The 23,876-nt window shown below is 43.0% G+C and overlaps 1 protein-coding gene across 1 annotated transcript in view; it reads right to left on the bottom strand.

Annotated features, from left to right (window-relative positions):
* Nucleotides 1-23,876, bottom strand: part of LOC119410805 (ryanodine receptor 1) — a gene marked incomplete at its 3' end in the record, with an annotated part of 36,024 nt that overhangs the window by 5,950 nt on the left and 6,198 nt on the right. Inside the window, 23 exon segments of the mRNA XM_037677726.1 lie at nt 266-280; nt 570-662; nt 2,157-2,244; nt 2,414-2,654; nt 5,015-5,335; nt 6,111-6,241; nt 6,540-6,621; nt 6,704-6,812; nt 11,677-11,803; nt 11,875-11,935; nt 15,177-15,226; nt 15,467-15,588; nt 17,978-18,045; nt 19,307-19,422; nt 19,507-19,630; nt 19,721-19,796; nt 21,066-21,143; nt 21,286-21,426; nt 21,506-21,595; nt 21,686-21,764; nt 21,964-22,127; nt 23,129-23,269; nt 23,405-23,495. Of these exon segments, the coding sequence (XP_037533654.1) occupies nt 266-280; nt 570-662; nt 2,157-2,244; nt 2,414-2,654; nt 5,015-5,335; nt 6,111-6,241; nt 6,540-6,621; nt 6,704-6,812; nt 11,677-11,803; nt 11,875-11,935; nt 15,177-15,226; nt 15,467-15,588; nt 17,978-18,045; nt 19,307-19,422; nt 19,507-19,630; nt 19,721-19,796; nt 21,066-21,143; nt 21,286-21,426; nt 21,506-21,595; nt 21,686-21,764; nt 21,964-22,127; nt 23,129-23,269; nt 23,405-23,495 (2,608 nt within the window).

The following is a 23,876-nucleotide window of genomic DNA, read 5'->3' as shown; positions in this document are numbered from 1 at the left end:
CAACTCATTTTACAAAAGTCCATCAGAGCTGAAGTTTTGAAGACCCGCTCTCGGTTTGGTGTATAAGAGCCTCAACATTTGGTCTTCCACCCACAGACTTTGTGAAGACAAACACGCTAATCGTTGTGTGTGTGTGTGGATGTGCATTTGTGTGATTAACGGCCTCAGTTTGTCCGGAAAAGTGCGACAGAGCTTGATGAAAATGCCTCTCAAACTCAGGGTGCCATGCGGTCAGCACAGCGCTCGTGCACAAACACAATCTAACCTCTCCGTCTCCGGCCTAGTGGCCCGCCGTCCAAACCCCCGACACAGGATATAAGGAGAAAACACAGTTAGCAACACGGCTCATCATACAGCTCTACTGCCACTTTAATCATCCTGAACAAATGATGAGGCTAACAGAGAACATGATGGTTCTAACTACAGCTGAAGACTGGGTGGATTACTGCCACATCGTTGTCGGCTGGCAGTGGGTGGAGTTAGTGGAACATTAATTATTAGTTTCTTAATGTGTTACAGCTGCGTATGTGGTGACTCAGGCAGCGCTGCGCCCTGCCCGCCACTCTTACCTTGCTCATCTTGCTCTTACTGTCAGCGGTGAGGAAGGACATGTTGTTGATCTCGTTCATCACCACAAAGTTCTGCTCCTCCCTCTTAAAGTTCTGTGAAACACACCGCAACAGGTTTAGGTCCGGTCTTTATGAGGTCATGCTTATTCCCTTTAACCACGAGAAAACGTGAGTTAAAAACACAGTTTCAGGAAAAAGGTTTGTAAGCTCAATCACCCAGGTAGAGTTTATTTTCAAACTGTTTTGTCAGAGGTTTAAAATTTCTATCTAGTTTGGTTTTAGTTTTCTCACTTTTTAAGTTTCCAAAATATTTAGCTATTTACAAAAAAAAATTTACCGCATGGAAAAACATGGAAATCTCTTCAATTCTTTAAAAATAACTTTTACTTTTAAGATCTGCTTCCTCTAACTGGCTCAGCTTTTGTCTTTTTAAATTACTTTTAGCTTTTAGCCTTCAGATATTTTTAAATCAGGCGGCACGGTGGCGCAACTGGTAGAACTGCCGCCTCTCAGTGAGAAGGTCACTGGTTCAAATCCCGGGCAGGGGACCTTTCTGGGTGGAGTTTGCATGTTCTCTCCGTGCTGTGTGGGTTTTCTCCAGGTACTCCAGTTTCCTCCCACAGACCAAAAACATGCATGTTAGGCTGATTGGTAACTCTAAATTGTCCCTAAGTGAGAGAGTGAATGTTTGTTTGTCCCCGTTTGTCTCTATGTGTCCCTGTGATGGACTGGAGACCTGTCCAGGGTGTCCCTGCCTCTCGCAGTGATAGCGGGACATTGGCACCAGTGACCCCCACGACCCAAAAAAGAAGAAGCGGGTAAAGATAATAGATGGATGGATACTTTTAACTCCCAGGTACTCTTCTGCTGCTTTTAGCTAGCATTTTTCTACTCAGCCAGTCTTTTACTAGTTTAGGTTCAAGGTTTTTCTTTTCTTTTTGCTACTTGCAGCTGTCATTTTGTTTCTTTTTGCTAGTGTTTTGCTTAATTAATATTTTAGTTAGCATTTCCATTTTTAGCTGTTGGGTAGCACTTAGTTGTTTAGCCTTTAGCTTCTATTTTGCTTATTTTAGCTTATAATTAGCATTTTGCTTATTTTAGCTATTAGTCAGTGTTTCGCTTCTTTTACTTCACTTCCATTTGGCATCATTTAACTTACATCAAGTTTAGCTTATTTTAGCTTTTAGTTATCATTTTATTTTTGTAGCTGTTAGTGGGTTTTTTTTGGGTTTCGCTCATATTTTGCACATTTTAGTTTATCGTTAGCATTTTAGCTGTTGGCTATTCTTTTTTAGCTTTAACAACTCGTTTCAGCTTCAACAAATTTCAGCTTCACTTTGTATTTCTACAGAAAATGTAACTTTTCTAGCTGTAAAAGTGTTGAATGTTTCTGGGTGTTTGACCAAAAACTTTGGTTCAAATTTAACACCTTAAAAGTTTTTCAACCTTCTGAAACGTAACGAGCCGACTATCAGAACCTGAACAAGCTCTGCAGTTCGTGCAATCATCACATCCTCTTTGGATGACAGAAATGATAAGAACTGGGAGAAAGAAGGCTGAAAACACCAAAGATGCCGGAACACGTACGTGTGATTTGGACCAGAAGATGAAAACCTCTCCAACCATCCTGAAAAGTTCCTCTGCATCGGGGTCCGGACACGTCAACCATCGTGCCCTTCAGACAAAAATGGTAAAAATCAACAAGCTGAAGCTACAGAACCGTCTTGAAACCAAGATAAGGATTTATCTGTAGAACCAGGAAAGTCTCGTCCATTTGACCCTGTTGTTTTTACTGTTTTATTACGAGTGTTTACAGAAATATTATTAAAAGTTTGTGCACCTACCTGCTATTGTCCACGTAGCGGATGAGCAAAGGGTACAGGGCGTACAGGTCACGACACAGGACAGCGAACTCATCCCGAATGGTCCCGTTTTCGCTGTCCACCTCTGTTTTGCCCTCCATACGCAGGTGCTCCTCCTCTGCCACCACCTTTCCTGCGCGCTTCTTCAGCTTCTCCATCGTGGGAATAAAATGGGACTTCAACATCTCTGGTTTCGCCCTGCTGACAATGGGCTGGGCAAACACTGGAGAAAACAAAGTTAGCAACTGTTAACGAACGTTTATCAAAGCGTGACGTACTCGATGATGACTGCACAAAGTACTAAAAGATAACGTTATAAATGGACTATAGCAACCAAAATTATCCATTTTATCCAAGATGGCGGCGCGCGTGGACTCAGCAGCTCGGAGATCTCGGCTTTTTCCGGTTTTTGTTGTTTTATAGCTGTTTTTGCCAACGTCTCAGTTACTTGAAGCCTCAATCCAGTATAGAGAGGAGGAACTGCTGAATATTGGGAAGAAGTAGGGACTTTACACATCCCCAATCCTGGACTTTATTCCACCAGAGATACGGCAGAGCACGGCAGCCGAGGAGAAGAAGACACCCAGTGTTTCTCCTACCATTAAACAAGCGGGGTGTCCCGCCCCGTCAACAGAACCAACAGGCTCATTCCACCTTCGAACAGGTGCATACAAGGCAGCACCAGCCCAATAGCATGTCGGATCACATTAAAGGACTATTTTGAGAACGCTGACTGGACGTGTTCAAATAGGGCTTGTATCTGGATGCTTATACATCATCTGTACTGATGTTGTCCTACCCACAAAGACTTTGAAGAATTTCCCGAATCAGAAACTGTGTCTGGACAGTAAAGTCTGGTTTCTACTTAAAATGAGGGGTGCTGCCTACAGACTAGGTGACAAGCTGGCTTATAGCAGGGCCCAGAAAGAATTAAATAAGGGCATCCGGCTGGCTAAACACAGGTACAGAAAATACACTGAGGAAAATGTTGCTGACAACAACCCACGTAACGTGGAAAGGCATCAAAACTATAATGGACAACAAAGAGCAATGATCAGCAGATCAGCCGACCCCTTTAACAGCTTCTTTGCACTCTTTGATGAATCCGGCTGCAGAGAGACAATATGTTCCTCTCGGCTGGAGGAGCAACAGCTGCCTTTCACCCTGCAGCTCGCTCAGTTCCTGTGTGTCCTCCATATTGTGCTTGTGCCAAAGAAATCCGTTGTCACCTGCCTCAGTGATTATCGCCCTGTTGCATTAACTCTAATCATCATGAAGTGCTTTGAGAGGATCGTCCTAAAGCACATAAAGTAAGTTATCCCTGCTGGTCTGGACAGCCGTCAGTTTGCCTACAGAGAGAACCGATCAGCTGAGGATGCAGTCTCAACTGGACTTCATGCAGCACTGTCCCACCTGGAGCATCCCAACAGCGACGTCAGAAAGTTATTTGTGGACTTGAGCTCAACTTTTAATAGTTATTTCAGAAAAGCTAGCACCTAAGCTTCAAGACTTGGGTCTGCCTGCATCACTGTGTCTGGATCCGGAACTTCCTCACCAATGAGTGGTGAGAATTGGACGCCGAACATCATCATCACTGATCCTTAAAACAGGCACCCTGCAGGGCTGTGTGTTTAGTCCAGTTCTCTTTACACTGTTCACACACAACTGCACCACCATCCACCCCATGAACACAGTTGTGAAGTTTGCAGATGAGACCACCATAGTGGATCTCATATAGAACAGCAGTGAGACTCACTACAGAGAGGAGATCCAGCATCTGACAAGATGGTGTTCTGAAAACAACCTTGTTCTGAACACCAAGACCAAGGAGGTCATCGTAGATTACAAGAGGACCAGGAAGGCTGAACATGCTCCTCTCATACAAGGAGAGGCGGGGGAGCAGGTGGACATCTGGTTCCTGGGCATCCACATCAGCGTGGCTGAAATGTGCAGGAGTCTTACAGAACCACAATAGAGAACATCCTCTGTCTCAGTGTGTCAATGTGGTGCAGGAGCTGCATGGCACAGAAGGACCCAGCATCAGTGGTGAAAACGGCTCAGTGGTTTGTACGAAATACTCCTCTACCAGATCTGGACTCCGTGAATGAGGACTATGTACAGAGAGAGGCCAGGTGTATTGCAGCAGACCCCACCCACCCTGGTAATGGACTGTTTCTGCCTCTACCTTCTGGAAAGAGCTATAAGACATTAAAAACACAAACAAGCAGACTGAGACACAGCTTCTTCTCCAAGGCTGTGTAATTTACCCCCTCTGCTCCGGACATTTGTAAATTGACCATCAAACCCCTGCAGACATACACTCACACCTCCCATGTACTCAATGACTCATTCTAAGAACTGGGACTTGCACTGTGCTGCACTTTTTGCTGCTGAATGCCTTGCATTACTGCCGCACAACTCGTCTGTGTCAAGCCTTCCAAGTTCTGTAGTTACTTTATAGTTCCGCATGTGTAAATATTTAGCTGTGAGCGCCAAACAAATTTTTGTTGTGCTAATGCCTAATGACAACAAAGATTCTAGATTCTTGAAAAAACCTGGAGTCGCAGCTTTCTGCTCACCAACCTGCTAGTCTCTTCATCCAGGAGGCCTCGTCGATGCCCAGGTTGTTGACCACAATCTTCATGATGCTTCCCAGGAGCTGATTGAGCTGCTCGGAGGTGACGGCGGTGCATAGCTGGCCCTCCTGCTCGGGGAAGTTCTCTGGACCCCTCTCCCACCAGCGCGGCAGGTAGTTGCACAACATGGGCAGAGTGATCTCAATCACGTGGGGCATTTCTGTGTAGCGAGCTCCGGACTCTGCCAGGTCATGGATCTCCTTCATGAGGACGTCCAGCTCTGGGATGTCGGGGCAAAGTTCTTCCACTTGGTTGGGAAGTCCCAGAACTGATGAGGGGAAAAACAAAACACAGATGAACTGGAGAAACTGGGTTTTCTGTGAAAACACAGAGTGAAGGCTAAGAGCCGAATGACTTCAACTCATTTAAAGTTAAAAAGAACTGAGCACTAGCTAAAATCTAAATGCAGCAAAACTTTAGTTAAGGTATCAAAGCAAAAGCTAAAAGTAGCAAAATGTTAGCTAAAATCTAAATGTAACAAAACACTAGCTCAAAGATGTAAATAGCAAACAATTAGTTAAAAATATGAAAATGTTGGCTAAAAGCTAAAAGTAGGAAAAGCTAGCTAAAGGCAAAAGACTGGCAAAAAGCTAAACCTAAGGTCAGCGAAAACCTAAATGTAGCAAATAGCTAGCTAAAAGTAGCAAAAGGCTAGTTAAAAAAAATCAAAGGTCATCCAAACTCAATCCCAAACAATGTTTTTAAAGAAATTAAAGAAATCTGTATGAAGAATTTATTGGTAAATAACGTTAAATAATTTGAAAAGCATAAAAGTTACACAAACCAACAGTTACATCACCATCTGCTGAATGAGATAACGTTTGAATTTATGAATGTCTAAAACAGCTTCAAATATGCAGAAGCACATAGATCGCAAAAGTTATACAAATAAATAAAGTTTTTTTTCAATGCCAAACCAGAATTGATACAATGATAACCAACATAAACACTGTACATGACACAATTACTATTTAAATATCATTCTAACAATTGCAAACATGTTAAATGTTGTAGTTTGTGTTGTGGTGGAAAAATGAACTCACTGGTTCTCTCTCTTGGAGTCTTGGTTGTGTAAACGGAGAACGCGTTGAATTCATTCAGACATGGCTCCAGGAACGCTACCGGCATCGCAGCTGCTAAAGGAGCCAAACACTCACCAAGAGCTGGTCGCTGTCTACACAAATACACAAAGAATCTGATTATAAGTTCTAATTTAAACAAAAAAACTACTTAAACCTAAAAAAAAAAAAAATCTTTAAAATAAGTTACTACTATAAGTTACTAATAAGTTAATACTCACAGTAACTAATGCATGTTAATGTTAGCATTGATGCTAGCACATGCTAGACAGTAACATTAGCATTTTTTAGCCCTTTTTTTTAATTCAGATGGCACCGTTTGCGATTTCAGACTTGAGTGAATTCAGTAACATAAAACACATTTTTTAGCCTGTAAAAGGTCTGCGTTCTTACTTTTCAACATGTGGAGTCTTCACCGTTCCCAAAGAATAGATGCTACACATTAATCGATAGCAGGATATCTGCAGGTCATCCACTGAGGAGGGCAATACAATGTGTTAGCCTGTAGTCACATTTTTGTAAAACTGAGTAAAAAATCATGAATCATTTAAACTCACAAATGACATCATCTCCAAACTGATGCTGGGAAATGTGATCAAAGAGTGAAGTGAGGACTGGCAGTAAGGCTGTGGTGGTGTAGTTGATGTTCTGGGCCACTCCTTTAACCTACAGAAACACAAACAAATACAGACATCACATATAGAAAGGCCGAGATCTACAAGAAAAATTTTGAAAAATAAATCTTATAACATCCAAAGTCCACAAGATCCACATATTCATATATTACAATGTCCACATATTCCTCACAGAGCACTTCGCTCTGCAGGTTTACTTGTGGTTCCTAAAGCTTCTAAAAGTAGAACTGGAGACAGAGCTTTCAGTTATCAGGCTCCTCTCTTGTGGAACCAACTTCCAGTTTCTGTCCGTGAGGCTGACACATTGTCCAGTTTTAAGACTGGGCTTAAGTTTTGCTTTTTGATCAATCCTATAGTTAGGGATGGTCAGGCTTTCTTGAGCTATCCCTTAGTTCTGCTGAATTTTGCTTAGGCTGAGAGTGCTAGAAGACAAAATGACCACATCTCCTCACTCTGCTGGTGTCTAGTTCATAAAAACTCCACCTGCACCACAGAAAATACATGTGGACCATAGAAACTAGAAAATTCAACTTGCAATAACAGTTTAGTGATTAAATCTTTTCAGCTTCTTCAGCAGCTTTTAATCTTTTCCACTTCAACACTTGCTCTTGTCAAGGGTGGATGCCTTTCCCCTCCTCTCCTTCTCCACTTTGCTTTGATCTGTCCTGTCTGTGCAACTGCTTTAGAGCCTCTCTTCAACAAATCTTCAGAATCATAATTCTGCTATGGATTTGCTCAGTTGGTCCCTCAACACAATTGATAACATTTCTTCAAAGAGAAGACAGGCTTTAGGTGAGCCGACTTGCCCTGTTGGCATGCAGCTGGATATCTCATCGACTTCAAAGACCTGGTGATGTGTCTATCTCTGCTGTCAATCGTGGATGTTAAGGATGCATATATACTGTAATTGGATTTATGATAACTGGTTTCCTGCCGTTTGGATTTGGCTGGTTCCTGGTCTATCAACAAAGAAGGAAGTTTTCAGCAGCAAATTTGGCCCTGGTCAGGCTGCTTGCCTTACGATGGCTCGGTTCGTGCCTCGAGCGCCCAGACTCAAATATTTTTGGCAGGATGGATTATCTCGAAGATTATTCTCAGGCACAGTCCAATCATGTGGCCATTTAATTTGGATATTTCAGTACCGAGTGGAGCGACACAGATTCAAGGAAGACATAATCAGTGAAGTTCTGCATGTCCCCAAAACAATCGTGCTTATCTGAATTCAGCTTAGGGGTGGGCGATATGGCTCAAATATAATATTGTGATATTTCCGAACATTCTGACGATAATGATAAATTTCGTGATATAACAAAAAAAATAAAAAATAAATCATAGTTATTGATTTGACAAAATTAACATGTTGTTTTGCAGTATTATATAAAAATAAAAAAAATTAAAAACAAGGGTTAATTTTACTTGAATAAAGTATTCAGTCTTAAAAGTATAAAAATAAAAAATAAAAATGATCCTTCTTTTATTTAGATTGAAAAAGTCTGCACAAAATATAGTTTAACAAAATCCATCACAAAAACTAAAGTGCAGGTGCAGTTTCCCAAAATAACTAGATAAAGTGAAGCTTAAGATCTGTTGAGCATAAATGTAACCATCCATCCACTTTCTTCCGCTTATCCGGGATCGGGTCGCGGGGGTAGCAGCTTAAGTAGCGAAGCCCAGACTTCCCTCTCCCCAGCCACTTGGGTCAGCTCCTCCCGAGGAATCCTAAGGCGTTCCCAGGCCAGCCGAGAAACTCTGGGTCTCCTCCTGATGGGAAGTGCCCGGAACACCTCACCAGGGAGGTGTCCAGAAGGCATCCTAATCAGATGCCCGAGCCACCTCAACTGGCTCCTCTTAATGTGGAGAAGCAGCGGCTCTACTCTGAGTCCCTCCAGATGACCGCGCTTCTCACCCTATCTCTAAGGGAGAGCCCAGACACCCTGTGGAGAAAACTCATTTTGGCCGCTTGTATCCGTGATCTCGTTCTTTCGGTCACAACCCAAAGCTCATGACCATAGATGAGGGTAGGAACGTAGATCGACCGGTAAATTGAGAGCTTTGATTTTTGACTCAGCTCTCTCTTCCCCACGACGGACGTGTACAGCGCCCGCTTCACTGCCGATGCTGCACCTATCCATCTATTGATCTCACGCTCCATTTTTCCCTCATTCGTAAACAAGACCCCGAGATACTTGAACTCCACCACTTGGGGCAGGACCTCCTCCCCGACCCGGAGAGGGCACTCTACCCTTTTCCGGCTCAAGACCATGGCCTCGGATTTGGAGGAAATGATCCTCATCCCGGCCGCGTCACACTCAGCTGTGAACCGCTCCAGCAAAAGCTGTAGATCACGACTTGATGAAGCCAATAGGACCACATCATCTGCAAAAAACAGAGAAGCGATCCAAAGGCCATCAAAAACGGATCCCCATAACACCTAGGTTGTGCCTAGAAATTATGTCCATAAAAGTTATGAACAGAATCGGTGACAAAGGACAACCTTGGCGGAGTCCAACTCTCACTGGGAACGAGCCCGACTTACTACCGGCAATGCGGACCAAGCTCTGACACCGGTCGTACAGGGCCTAACAGCTCATATCAAAGGGCCTGGTACCCCATACTCCCGGAGCACCCCCCACAGGTTTCCCTGAGGGACGCAGTCGAATGCCTTCTCCAAGTCCACAAAGCACATGTAGACTGGTTGGGCAAACTCCCACGCACCCTCCAGGACCCTGCCTAGGGTGTAGAGCTGGTCCAGTGTTCCACGACCAGGATGAAAACCGCACTGCTCCTCCTGAATCCGAGGTTTGACTATCCGATGGACCATCCTCTCCAGAACCCCTGAATAGACCTTACCAGGGAGGCTTGGGGGAGTGGTGGCGCAGAGGTTAGAAGATGGGCTTGCGATCGGAAAGTCGCAGGTTCACCTCCCGGTACCATCAACATCAAAATGTGGGTGGAAAAGGTGAAACACCCACACCTCCCTCCACCCTCATTCACCCCACCCTGGGCCCCTGAGCAAGGCCCCCAACCCCCACCATCTGCTCCCTAAACAGGTTTCTCTTGAAAATGAGTTCTCGTGGCTCAATGAGACTACCTGGATAAAAAAAGGATAAATAAAAAAAAAAAAAAAAAAAATTAAGAGCATGATCCCCTGTAGTTGGAACACACTCTAAGGTCCCCGCTTTTTGAATAGGGGGACCACCACCCCAGTCTGCCAATCCAGGGGAACTGCCCCTGATGTCCACGCAATATTGCAGAGTTGTGTAAGCCAACACAACCCCACAACATCCAGAGCCTTAAGGAAGTCCGGGCGAATCTCATCCACCCCTGGGGCCCTGCTACCGAGGAGCTTTGTAACCACCTCGATGACCTTAGCACCAGAGATTGGAGAGCCCAACTCAAAGTCCCCAGGCTCCGCTTCCTCAGTGGAAGACGTGCCGGTGGGATTGAGGAGGTCTTCGAAGTATTCTGCCCACCGACCCACGACATCCTGAGTTGAGGTCAGCAGCACACCACCTCCACTATAAACAGTGTTGGTGGCATAACGCTTTCCCCCCATGAGACGCCAGATGGTGGACTAGAATCGCCTCAAAGCCGTACGGAAGTCATTCTCCATGGCCTCATAGAACAAAATATATGTTGCCTTTAAATGAGCTATAACTTCCAAAACTTGACAAGGTGATCGCTGACCCTAAAGCTTGTGGTGTTTCAGCTTCCTCTGTTCCTGTAGGAATGATTATTTTCTCTGATGCTCTGTCTTTGAGCACCTGACTCTGTTCTTGGACGGTGGAACCAAGAGACAGTTGAGCTGCTTGTGTTTGTACAGAGTTTAGAGCGTGGGGAGCCGAGCTGCCCTCACACCGGCCGCAGAGCAGGGTAGGGAGAGAGAAAAGAGCCAAGCTGCGTTTGTACCGGCAGCTTAGAGTGGGGTGGAGAGACAGCTGAAACGCATGTTGTTTGTTTTTAGCTTTTTAGCTAGCTAGTATTGCGCGCAACTATTTAGCGTTACACCAGTACCGACAGGTGGGGAGGGGTGCGCAGTTCGGTGTGGTCGTTCGGCGCGCTCGGTTCTGTTAATGGGGCGGGGCTACATACATTGACGTATTACGTCATTAAATTAGCATATCATATCATTTATTGTTCAGGGCAAGCTTTTTTTTTTTTTTACTGGTATTGTCGTTAACGATATGGCCCAGCCCTAATTCAGCTCCCTGACTGGCCTTGACAGGCCACTTTATTTTAATTCACCTGGAAGCTCTGTAAACCTTTATGCCCCCCCCCCACACACACACACACACACACACACACACACACTCACTCACTGAGGAAGTTTATGGACCATTTAGAGGGGCTTGGCTGAATAAACATTCTGTCATCATTCCAGGACTCTTTGAATTCTATCTGACATCGTCCCTGGCTGTCCTCGACACCCCCCCGAGAACGTTTACTGATCTCTCCAGAGGGAACTATGTGAATTGAGCGATTATACCACTCTTATCAGAACTCTTGCAGTGCCCCTGTGAGTGTCTCTGGAGTGTCTCTTTTTTTTCTTTCTCCATTTTCAGGATATTAATCTTCAGCCAAAGATTAAGAGCATATTAGGATTTTTTTGCCTCCAAAACCTGTATTGTCTGTCCAAACAGGTCTCACTTGTAAATGAGTCTTCTAGGCTCAATGTGATTTATCTGCATAAATGAAGGTTGAATGAATGAATGAAAAAAAAAAAAAAAATTCAGCAATAAGCCTTCACTGCATTTTCAAAGTTTCAACTGTTTTTCTTGTTATTGTTAAAATAACCTGATAAGTAGCTCTGAAATGACAAGTAGGGATTTATTGATTATGTTGGGTCATGGGTAAGATGATGTCTGAATTTTTAAGTGCTTTAGGCAGAAACAAACCTGATTTCTGCTGGACACTTTGCCCAGTTTCAGATTCTCCACCATTTTCTCGATGTCATCTGCAGCGCTCTCAAAGAACTGGCGCAAGATGGCCTTCACGATCTCCGGACCAGACTTCATGACGGTCCTTTAAAAAGAAGAGATGACTTGTTTTCCTCTGCTCCTGAGGAAATGATGGGGCGTAATGTGAGTGGTTACCTGGCATCCAGTGAGCGCGAGAGAATGTGCAGACAGTTTATTACGGCAGGAGCGTCGGTTCCTGAAAACGGCACATACATATTCAACATATTCAAACATATGTTCTGTCATTGTCCTGTTCAAATTCAGATTTATTCTGAAGATGAGAGGAATGGTCCTAAAAGCTCCTTTTCAACATTTGGCAATAAAAACCATTTCAGGCAGTGTTAGCAAACACCAAGCAAACTCATACTTTCACAAAAACATAAATTCAATTTTTAAAGTTATTTTAAAGACAACACAGAGCCATAGATGACTCATTGACAAGAAGTAATCTTTCAGCTGTTCCCTCTTTAGGTGTCTCCACAGTGAGTCTTCCTCATCCATCTCACGTTGTCCTTTGTGTACTCCAACTACCTCAGTGTTCCCCCTACCATTATCTACGGAAGGTGACACAATCTGTCAATGGAACCGAGTGCTCTGCCTACCACCCCCCCAGCACCGCTACTTCCAGTCAAGGAGTGGAGATTGTAGCAGCTCAGCTTAGACCAAGAATTTGTACCGTAATGCTTCACTACACCCACCCGTTCTGCTAGCACCAACTCCTCAACTTCATCTGATAGTTGGTCCATCACCAGAGCAAACAAGAAGGGGCTTAGAGACGATCCTTGATGCACTCCCACTTCCATCTTGAAGCTATCTGTCACTCCTACAGCACATCTCACCACTGTCTTGCTGTCTTCATACATGTCCTGCACCAGTCTAACGTACTTCAAGTCAAGTCAAGGTTCTTTATTGTCATTCACACCACATGTGGTACATGTGGTGGAATGAAATTGTGTATACAGGGTCCCAGTTACAGTCAACAAAAGTATAAATGTAAAGAAAAACAGTAGTAAAATCTAAGATATGAACTAAGAAATATGCTAAAATTAAGAATACACTAAGCACAAATAGTACAAAAACAATACACCAAACAATAGCAGCACGTTAATATATTAATTAAGTTGTTGTTGGCCAATAAACTGACCAGCTGGTGCTCTGCTTTAATGAGTGCAAACTTCTCTGCCACTCCAGATTTCCTCATGTAATACCACACCTCCTCCATCTGCACCCTGTCATATGCTTTTTCTAAATCCACAAAGACACAATGGAGTTCTTTCTGAACCTCTGTACTTCTCCTTCAGCATCCATCAAAGCAAAGATGGCGTCTGTGATGCTCTTTCTCGGCATGAAACCATACTGCTGCTCACAGATAGTCACCTCTCATCTAAGTATATCTTCCACAACTCTCCCAGATGTTCTTTGTGTGACTCATGTAATTAAAAAGTCAAATTATTATTCTTTATCATTTATGTTGTTTGATTGTTTATTGCTGTTGCTGATTCTTAGTTTGATTAATTATTTTTGTAAGAAAACTTCAAAGACAACTTTGGTCTCCTTCTTTGGATGTATATTTATTTGTTATGGTATAGAATTCCCTGTCGTTAACAAATTCTACTTCAGTGACTGAGTTCTGATTATTAAAGGGTGAATATATTAATTAATTAAGTTGTTGTTGGTCAATAAACTGAGCAGCTGGTGCTCCGCTTTAACGAGTGCAAAATAAATAAATAAGTGTAGTGAAGTGAGGGTCAAGTGTGACCTTTCTTCCTCCATCACTTCTTGTATGCTACACTCATCAACTTAATTCCCCTGTAGCTACTATAACTCTGTACATCACCCATGTTCTTAAAAATGGCCACCAGCACACTTCTTCTCCATTCCTCAGGTATTTTCTCGCCCTGAAATATGCCATTGAATATTTGAGTGAAAAACCTCACTGCCATCTCTCCAAGACATTTCCAAACCTCCACTGTATGTCATCAGGTCCTACTGCCTTCCCCATCTTCATTTTTTCAGAGCTTCACCCTCACTAATCTTTCCAATTTCCTGGTCCACAGTTTCTATGGGTGTCTGTGGCTGAGAGGTTAAAGCAGTCGTCCTCCAATGCAAGAGTTGGGGGTTCAATTCCACCAGCAGTCACATGCTGAAGTGTCCTTGGGCAAGACACTGAACCCCTCTGATATGTGTCCCATCAGTGTATGAATGTGATAAAGCTCTGATTATTCTTTATAGAGATCTAGTAGAGAGCTGTATGAATGGGTAAATGAGGCACAGATTGTTGTAAAGAGCTTTGAGTGTCTTCATAAGATAGAAAGGAGCTATATAAGTACATTTCTATGACCTTTACTCTTCTTTCTCTTTCATTCTCTTCATTCATTAGCTTCTCAAAATATTCCTTCCATCTTCCCGTCACACTCTCCTCGTTAGAACATTACCATTCCTATCTTTGACAAACCTAACCTGCTGCACATCCTTTCCAGTCTGATCCCTCTGTCTCAGCAGTTGATACAAGTCATTCCCTCCCTTTTTGGTTTCCAGGACTGAGAATGAAAAACTCATTTGGTGATTTGTTTGTATGTAAATTTGTAAATAAATTCAACTTTCTTTCTATTGAAACTCTGTGTCCTCAACCAGCCTAAGAACCCTTACAGCTATTTTCCACGGTCTTGACTCAGACTCACTCAGGTCGATCCAGCTCGAATTCAGAGTCTTTCCACTGGGTGGTCCCACTCGCTTCCAGCTCAGTTTTTAGAATTTACTTGGCTGGGGGCTCCTGTCTCACTGAGGCAGCAGTTAAGTTAAATCAAGAACAACAGAGGGTGTGACTCGATTCTCACTTATTGCTTTCTAATTTTTATACTTCACCACACTGGCCTTTTTGTACAGCTTCTATTTAGCAAATTCAGCGTTTTCATGTCCTTCAAAAAGCATGGAGAACTTATGCTTGAGACCATTTAAATTTTAAAAGAAAACCTGGCATTTGGAAACAAAATATTAACTGTAAATGTATAAATGTATACTAGGTCCTACTTGCCTTCAATCAAAAACTACTGACTAAAATTAAAGTAACAATAAAAGACACATGGTGGTGAAGTGGAAAATGAGGCTAAAGCATCTAGAAAAGCCAAGCTGGAGACATCACAGAGCTGCAGAGCAATCCCATAACTTTACAGACGTTGATACCATCTCTTTATAATAACCAGCTTTAGTTTGATGTCAAAGCAAAAACAACAATAGTCTACAGAAACCACTCAAGCCAGGCAGGAGCTGAACTGAAGAGAAAGAAGCATTAGAATATTTGCTGAGGTGGAAGGAGGAGATGAGGATAGACTAGGATGAAACTTTTCCATGATAATTGAATGGAAAGAGGGAAGGGGTAAAAAAAGAAATGAGATTGGAAAACAGACACTAGGGGGGAGACCATGCAAATTCCTTACCAAAAAGAGAGACTCTGTGCCTCACCAAAGCTGCCAACTTACAGAAGATACTGAGGCGGGAGGAGAAAGGAAGAAAGGCAGGAACAGGGAGGGAGGATGGTGAGGGGGGACAGGGCAGGTAAAATGTTTCAGGTACACAGAAAGTAAAAAAAAGATATTATAAAACAGGAAAAAGATGGAAGGATGTGGCAAACTGAGAGGATAGACACTGTCCTGAAGGGAAAGGTAGAAGAAGGTCTACAGTTTGTATTAGAGGAAAACAACGGCATAAAGAAACTTCAGCCACAAACCTGGCGATCATCTCTTTCTCTTTGTTGGACGAATGCCCTCCACTGCCCAGAACTTTGGCAGGAGTGGACAGGAAGTACAGACAATGGTTCTTGAAGTATTGATTGACCAGAGGCAGGAGAATCTAGAAAAGACAACCCAGGATTAATAATTTAGTCAGCCAATAAAAATAACCTCCTGAGAAGGACTAAATATGGTCTTGCACTGCTGGCAACTAGTTTGCAAACAGGATTCACAAGAGCGTATCCACGTCTCGTGACGTTTGTGTCCATTCTCTATTTCGACAAACGAGTAGCAGTTTTGTACAAGTTCCATAAATTAGTGTTGCAAGTTATTTCTTTAAAATGCTATGGTCGTAAAGAGCATCTGCTCTCCTCTGACACAAAACACTTCCATCCATTATCTTGTTCTGGAGTCAGGTCTTGGGGGCAGCAGCTTAAGCAGGGACATCTCTTTCCATGGCCACCTCCCAGCTCTTCTGGGAGGACTCCAATTTGTTCTTACGGTGTCTCAAGTGTGTCCTGGGTCGTCCCTGTGATTTCCTCCCAGTTAGACATGCCCAGATCACCTCCCTAGGGAGGTGTCCAGGGTCCAGTCTTACCCGATGACTGAACCACCTCTACTCGCTCCTCTGAATGTGGAGGAGCAGCAGCTCTACTCCAAGTCTCTCCTGGAGAACTGAACTTCTCACCCTATGATCTGGTTCTTTTGGTTACTACCCAGAGTTCCTGACTATAGGTGAGGGCAGGAACTTATAACGACCAGGGAAAAAGAGAGCTTCTACTGAGTTCCCTCTAAACTACAACAGACCGGAACAGAGTCCACAATACTGCTGATCAGTCTGTCCATCTCACGCGCCATTCTTCTCTCACTTGTGAACAAAACCCGGAGATACGTGAACCCCTCTACTCGAGGACAGTCCACTTTTTAACGACTAAAATCCACAACAGTAATAAATACCTGGTCCAAACCTGTGTATCTTTATTTCTGGTAGTGGGCACAGCTAACCAAAAAGTTAGCGTAACTAATGCTAAAGCGCTAAACAGATGTTTTTTTTTTAAAAGCTTTGCTAACGCTAATCAGCTTAAGAGATAAAGAAATTAGTGGAAGCTAACGCTAAAGCGCAAACTTTTATCATCCACTGTTGTCGCTGACACTGTGAGACTGTGATGTGACAACGTTGTAAGTGAACAACTCAAAATGTTCATAAAAGTGTCCATGTCAAAGAGGAGCTTTCAGAAATTAATCCAACCATCAGAACCAAAGACGTGGAGCAGAACTCTGCTGTGCTGAAGCTGAGTGATGCATTCAATGTGTGTCGGACGTCTCCCTCGTGTCATTTACTTTAATGAATGAACTCACTTTGACAACCCTCTTTGTGGTTAACTACTTTAATAACTAACTACAAAAGTTGCTGTGTGACGTCATCATTATTCTCTCTGTAATAAATCTGTTTGTATTAAAGTAAAGATGTGTGAAATGTGTGAGAGTCACGTCCCAGAGACAGTGTGGTCGTTGCAAAGCATGCTGGGTAGAAATTTTGTGTGCAATGTTTCTGACTGTTTACGATGTTTCTGAGTGTGAAAATGGGTCTTTCGTGTTATTTTCCTGCTCTGGTTTGGCTTCATTTATATCAAAGTCTCTGTTATTGGCTGTAAACTGACACCACGAGTCAGAGACTGACGGTGGAAGATATGCAAGAGCGGTTACGTCACCCGGTGGTGCTTGGCTTTGCTTAGCTCTGCCAAGCATTAGCATCGCTTCAAGTACATCACCATTCACCATATGCTTCAAGTGTGGAGGATTGTCTTAAAAAAAAAAAAAAAAAGCTGACATGAATTTACCAGACTTTAATTTAGCTGAAGCTAATTCTGCTAAAGATTTTCAAGGTTAGTGAAAATGCTAATCCTCTAAATGGAAAGTTAGTTTGGCTATTAGGGGATTAGCGGAACTGTGCCCACCACTGTTAATTTCCAAAGTGTACTCCAGTAAATAGGCCGAGGTGCAGTAAGTACGATGTGGGCTGGAGAGCAACAAATTGTTGTGCACAGACAACAATACAGTTTTTCTAGTCACGCTAAATAGGTAAAATGTGGCCACACGGCTCGCTGGTCGCAAACATTCAGAATTAGGTGAGACTACAGCTGAAGATTAGCATATTTTCTTGAAATATTGATTCAAGTTTGAGTCTCCAACAGTCCAAGCGAAGTGCAATACTACTTTAAATAGTGCCAGTAAAAATGTTCTCCTTGTTACAGACCGATTCTCTCGACTCTGATTAAACAACCGCAACTGTCAAGACGTTTAACACCCGGACCATTACAAAGTTTTGTCTCATCACATCTCTGCTGCCGTCACTGTTAAAGAACAGATGATGGAGGACATGACATATTCTGTCAGTCCAAAGCTGAAGACCTCGTGGATGCTTAAGAGGAGGTTTTTAAATCAAACTACAACATGATGTCATGGTAGCAGCCGACACAGTGAAGACAAAGAAACATTGAGCAGCTCACCTTTGCAAAGAATTTGATCTCCTGTTCGTGTGGAGACTTCTCCACACGACCACTGCTGACCACGGCCTCTGTTACAGAGACAAAAAGTGGCTGTGCATGAGAAACAACTTTTTCCCCCTGCAGAATACATAATGAACGCTGAGCGCTAAAAAACTGCTAAAATGTGCAGAAGCTGAAACTGAGTTGCTAAAGCTAAAAGAAGCAAAACACCAGCTAAAAAAATAAAATGCTACCAAAACACTAGCTGAAAGTTACACGTAACAAAATTCTTGTTAAAAAGTTTAAAAGTAGCAACCTGATAGCTGAGCTAAAAAATAAGTAGAAAAACTGCTAAAGCAAAAAGTTGCAAAATGCAAGCCAAAAAAAATTAAAGTAATATAATGCTAGCTCAAACTAAAGGTTTCAAAACTTAATTAAGGTCACTTTATCACTGTATTTTAATTGCATTACTCCAATTGCACATTTTTTCTGAGTATTGTATTGGTTGGTGTACATATGTTTTCTTTTATTTTTTACATTTTATTTGCACCTTTATGCCGAAGCAAGTTCCGAGTCTGTGAATCCTGTTCATTGACAACGGCAATAATAAACTGACCCGAATCTGATCTAAAACGCTAAAAATATCAAAACACTAGCTAAAAGCTAAATGTAACAAAAACTAAACAAGAGATAAAATAACGTAAGTAGCAAAATGATTTTGAAACTAAAACAAGCTAAATGCTTGCTATAGGTAACAAATCAGTAGCTGCAAGCTAAAAATATCAAAAGGCTAACTAAAAGACAAAAGTAACAAAATGTTAGCTAAAGTTATAAAAAGTTAGTTAAAAGCCCAAAGTTGTAAAATACCAGCTAAAAGCCAAATGTAGCAAAATGACAAAATACTAGCTAAAAGCTAAATATTACAAAAATTTAAAATTTGACGTAGCAAAATGATAGCTTGAAACTACAATAAACAAAACACTTGCTAATGCTAAAAGCAGCAAAAAACAGTAGCTTGGAGCTAAAAAGAAGCAGAAGGCTAGCTAAGAGCTAAAGGCAGCAAAACTGGAGTTAAAGCTGAAGGTATGTTAGCTGAAAGCAAAAAGTTACAAAAGGCTACAAGAGCATTAAGAAGCTAGCTAAAGTCTAAAAGTAAAACAATGGCTAAAAACTAAAAAATGTACAAGACAAAATAAAGACAATTTGCTAAAACAAATTTCTAGGAGCTTATTTTGAAGGAACTGAAGAGCTTCCTATGCATTTCTATGAGGAATCATATTAAAATGGCAAAGACGGTCTGACTCAGCAGTTTTTGTGAAAATAACAATAACTAGGGTTCTACAAAAGTACCAAGATGAGCGATGAACTCCTGGGCGATGTCCATCCATTTGAGAAGCTTCTGGAGGAATCCGTAGGCAAAACGCTTCTCGATGGAGGAAATGTCCTGCTCCATGTCTTTTAGACCTCTGAGAAAAGAAAACATTTAAAGTAAAAAAGAGCGAAGCAAGCACAGAGCGGTCAGGAGACAAACAGTAGGACGTCTGGCTCACCTTGTCACAGCATATCCATTGAGCTGCAGGAACTTCAGCAGGTCCTGGGCCTTCTCCCTGTCCCGGGCCTTCTCCTTGGCCGTCAGGGTGTCATAAGGCACGAGCAGAGGATGGGTGCCACCACCTTAAAGGAGACACTTTTTAGAATCAGCCAGCCAAGTTGTACACCATCTAAGAACTAAAGTGTCATTTATCTTTGAAGAGACCCTCCTGCCTTTGGCCTGCAGCTCCAGCTTCTTCTTCCTGCCCCAGGTGTTGTGGTAGTTTTCTGCCAGCTGCTCAGCCATGGACTGCAGAAAGAGAAGGAAAGAACATTCATCTGACCGGATCTTCCAAAAGATTTCCAGACTGAATTTGAGACCTGTGTCGTCAGATTCTAAAGCCCTCTTCACACTGGACCCTGCGATGATGAAAAACTCAGCCAGAACGTGAACGGTCTTAGTGAGGTCTTAAGATAAGGACACAGAGGGCTCTATGTTACATGTGGTGGAGGTACTGGAGGTCCACAATGGTTCTGAGCACGCAAAAACTTCTATAAATGTTCATGATTTATTATCTTATTGCTAGTGAACTCTTGGTCTTAGGTCTTGAGTCCTGGTGGCAGAGAATCCATGATGTGGGACTGGCTCACATCGGTGACCTCTTCACGCTCACATGCTGGGTATGTCCAAACATCTCTTTCCACAGCCACCTCTTCCAGCTCTTCTGGGAGGACTCCAAGGTGTTCCCAGGCCAACTGAGACAGTCACAGGTTATACCTGGGGTCTCCTCCCAGTCCTGTCCCGAGGGAGCATCCTTACCAGATGTCTGAACCACCTCAACTGGCTCCTCTTGATGTGGAGGTGCAGCGACTACTCTCCTGGATAACTGAACTTCTCACCCTATGGCTAAGGAAGAGTCCAGCTGCCCTGTCGAGGAAACTCCTAGGAGGACCCCAAGGCGTTCCCAGGCCTGCCGAGACATGGTTTTTCCAGCGTCGCTTGCAGACCAGTTCCCTTCTCACCGCAGCGGACCGGCACAAAGAACACAATCTAAGGCACCGTTTACATGACGCTGTTTTTGAGTGAAACCGATCAGCTGTGCACGACAACAGCAGGTGTTTTCTATGAAGAGGAAGCTTTTTAAAAATCCAGGTCTCTGGCCATGTTTAAACAGTGAAACACTAAATGTTTGAATTTTTACCATGTTGATTGAGGGAAAAGTTGCACATTTAAATGGATAAACCGAGGTCGTTGGATCCCCAGTAGTTTCTCTGCCGGGTCACTAGTTGGCGCTGTCAGTTTTGTAGTCTGGAGCATGAAAACCAAAGATCCAAAAGATCCAAAATGGAGAACCTTCGTTTGGACCAAGGATGACGTTGGGTTGGTTCTACACATTATAATGGGAGATCAGCACAAACAGCACTCTGCTACCCCCATTGTTACTGATGTTCATCTGCACTCCACAGTGCAAGTTCACGCTAATGCCAGGCATTTCTAGGAACATCCACTCTGAAAGGTCGGAGAGTGAAGCGGCCTCACCATCCAGTCTGAATGGGGGGGGGGGGGGGACATGCATACCTGCAGTTCTCTGGATAATGCCATCCCTGAGATGTCTATAGGCTGAGGGTTGTAGCCATGACTGGGGTCGTAGGTGGCCTGAAGAGCAAAAATAAACAAAATGGGGTTTATATGAGAATCTACTTAGTTTTTTATATGAAAAAAACACTTTACTTTTTCACTTATTCACAACTACAAGAGCATTTATTTTGTTCAAACTGGGATATGTTCTCTGATGTACCTGAGCAGTTTGGGAGATCTTGCGTGTGGATGCCTTCTTCTCGACCTCCCCCTCTCCCTCCCGGGCTTTCTCCAGTGTCCACTCCCACGCCAGCATGGCTTTGATGGACTCTTTAATGGGCCAGCGGTAGATTTCTTTGTCCTTGGACCCACACAGAGAAATTAGGGCTAAATATCACTGTTCTGCGTCAGATGTCACACTCAGAGTGAAAGGTCCTCACCTTCTCAGAGAAGGTTTTGTACGGCCGTAACATCGGGTGGGTTTTAGCATTCTCATCCAACACCTCTCCGTAAGTCCAGTTGTTCTGAATCTGAAACGTAATTTGCAATACAGAGAACGTTTTCAAAAATGACAAAACTTTATTTATATCTAAAAAAGCATTCGTTTTTTTATTCCTGACCTTCTCAAAAGCCCATTTATCGTGGGTGTGTTCTGCGTATTTGTTGATAAAAGCGTCCAGCCTCTCCGGTATGATGGTGCTACGAGAGAAGTCATTCAGTCTCCAGATTTTACAGCTTAAACTTTAGCTCGTGAGTCTTTTTAACATTTATTTAACGTTAGAAAATAACGTACGTTCAATAGACGTAAATGTTAGTTGTAATTCTTCCCTTCAGTGAATTCAAGTCAGACAAACTGAACCACTGTCAGAGGCCCCCCCCCCCCCCCCACAGCTCTTACTTGGTGGTCTCGACAGGTTTCGGATCAAAGTTGCCCTCGGCGTCCACTGAGGCCTTCTTCTCGGTGTGAGAGGAGTAGCTGGCGTCCACGTAGTCGGGAGGGATGGCGCCGGCGATGGCGCACAGGCACGGCATGGCGATCTTAAAAAGCTCGGCATCGAATTTCTGTAAATCAAGAGAAGCCAAACGATTAAAAAGCTTCAGCTTTATGGCCCAGTTTTTATGGCGTCTGTCTGTGAGCAAAATATCTCATGAACCAGTGGACGGCTTTAAGTAAACCAAAAGTGATCATTTGATGTACATCTGCAGATAATTTGTTTTTGGAGTTAACCTGATTAAAGATGGCTGCCACGGCAACTCAACCTTAGCCAACACAAAACTGAGACTAAGTTTTACAGATTAGAAGTTGAGTGGAGGAATATTTGACTAACAGATTGTATGGGACTGATTCAAACTTTGCCGTGCGAGGCAGCGGGTGATGGGCATTCCTTCAAGCTCCGCCTCTTTCTCCAGGTGTGTCTCATCTACCTGTCTGATGGTTTGTCAGCACTTGTTTATGTATTTATGGCTCAGAGGAGGACCGTTCCTTGTCCCTGTCCTGGTCTGACCCTTTTCCGTGGACTCGACTTGGCCCGACTCGGCCACATTACTGTTACTAACGTGCATGTGCAAACTCAGGTCCAAAAAGATTCATAGCTATATTTCTGGTATTCATGGTGGGTGTCCAGCTCTAGTCTATTGGTGCTTTAGGCTTGTTTTTTTTATTTATTAATCTTTATGTACAAGCAGAATTATAAACTAGAGAAATGTCATTTTCTGTGAAAATGCAGCGTGGACGTTTGTTGTTGAATGATTGTTGAAGAAAGCTGCTTAAGAAGGTGAAAACAGACCGAGTCACCCTGCAACGGGACAACGAAGATGAAGTTTTCCACATTTTCTTCGTTCTCTTTTATCTCCAAACTGACCAACTTCCTGTTTGAAATGGTTTCTTGTCAGGGGCGTAAACTGGCCATCTCTTGCCTGTTTTCATGCAGTTCATCGTGCAGCGAATCTCACGGAAAACTTCTTCACTCTAGGTGCGTTCAACGTTTGGTCGCTTCTTCCTGATGGCTCCTTCACATAAACCAGGTGAAGCTGAACCAACCGTGGTGAAAGTCCTCTCTCACCTTGTGTGCCAGTGACTCAAAGATTCCCCAGAAGAGTTTCCGAGAAAGATGCAGCTCCTCCTCAGAGGTCACTCCGAAGTTCGCCCATCCGTTGGGCAGGCAGTAGTACTTCCAGCAGCGCTCGTAGTGATTGGTCAGCAGCTGGAGCACAAAGAGAGAAGAGGACCTCGATGACAATACTTCTCATCTATCGCTCGGGTTGTTACAAAGCATTAAACAGTTTATATCAGATTTAACGATCTGTGTAGCTGCGTGAAGCAGATTAATGACACGAACCTTAAGAGGCATCTTTGCGTACTCGTTGAGGATGGGAACATCGAACACCAGCCTTCTGAGCAGGTGCTGCAGCATGGAGGGTCGGAGGTACCTGTGAACGACACCAAAACACTTTGTTGGATCAGTTTCGGGTTCAAACAAGAAAAGTTTCCTTTGTGTCGTCCGAAAACATCGTCCTCTTATTTATCAACAAACTGGGTCTATTTTAGTCTTCATGCACTACTTTCAGCTAGCTTCTCTTTTAATTTTAACTGCAGCTTAAACGATTTAACATCAGTTTTAGTAATTTTACCACTTATTTTGTTAATTTTAAGTATTGTTTTGCTTTTCTTAGTTACAGTAGCAAATGTTATCTTGTTTTTCATTTTTAGTTTGCATTCTGCTGATTTTAGTTCGTGTTGTGTTGAATTTAGCTTGTGTTCTAATGCTTTTAGCTGGTGCTCTGATGCTTTTAGCTTGTGTTCTAATGCTT

Source organism: Nematolebias whitei, chromosome 6 (assembly GCF_014905685.2).
Source record: "Nematolebias whitei isolate Nwh7 chromosome 6, NemWhi1, whole genome shotgun sequence".
NCBI classification, from domain to species: Eukaryota; Metazoa; Chordata; class Actinopteri; order Cyprinodontiformes; family Rivulidae; genus Nematolebias; species Nematolebias whitei.
This window is presented reverse-complemented; position numbering and strand designations above follow the sequence as displayed.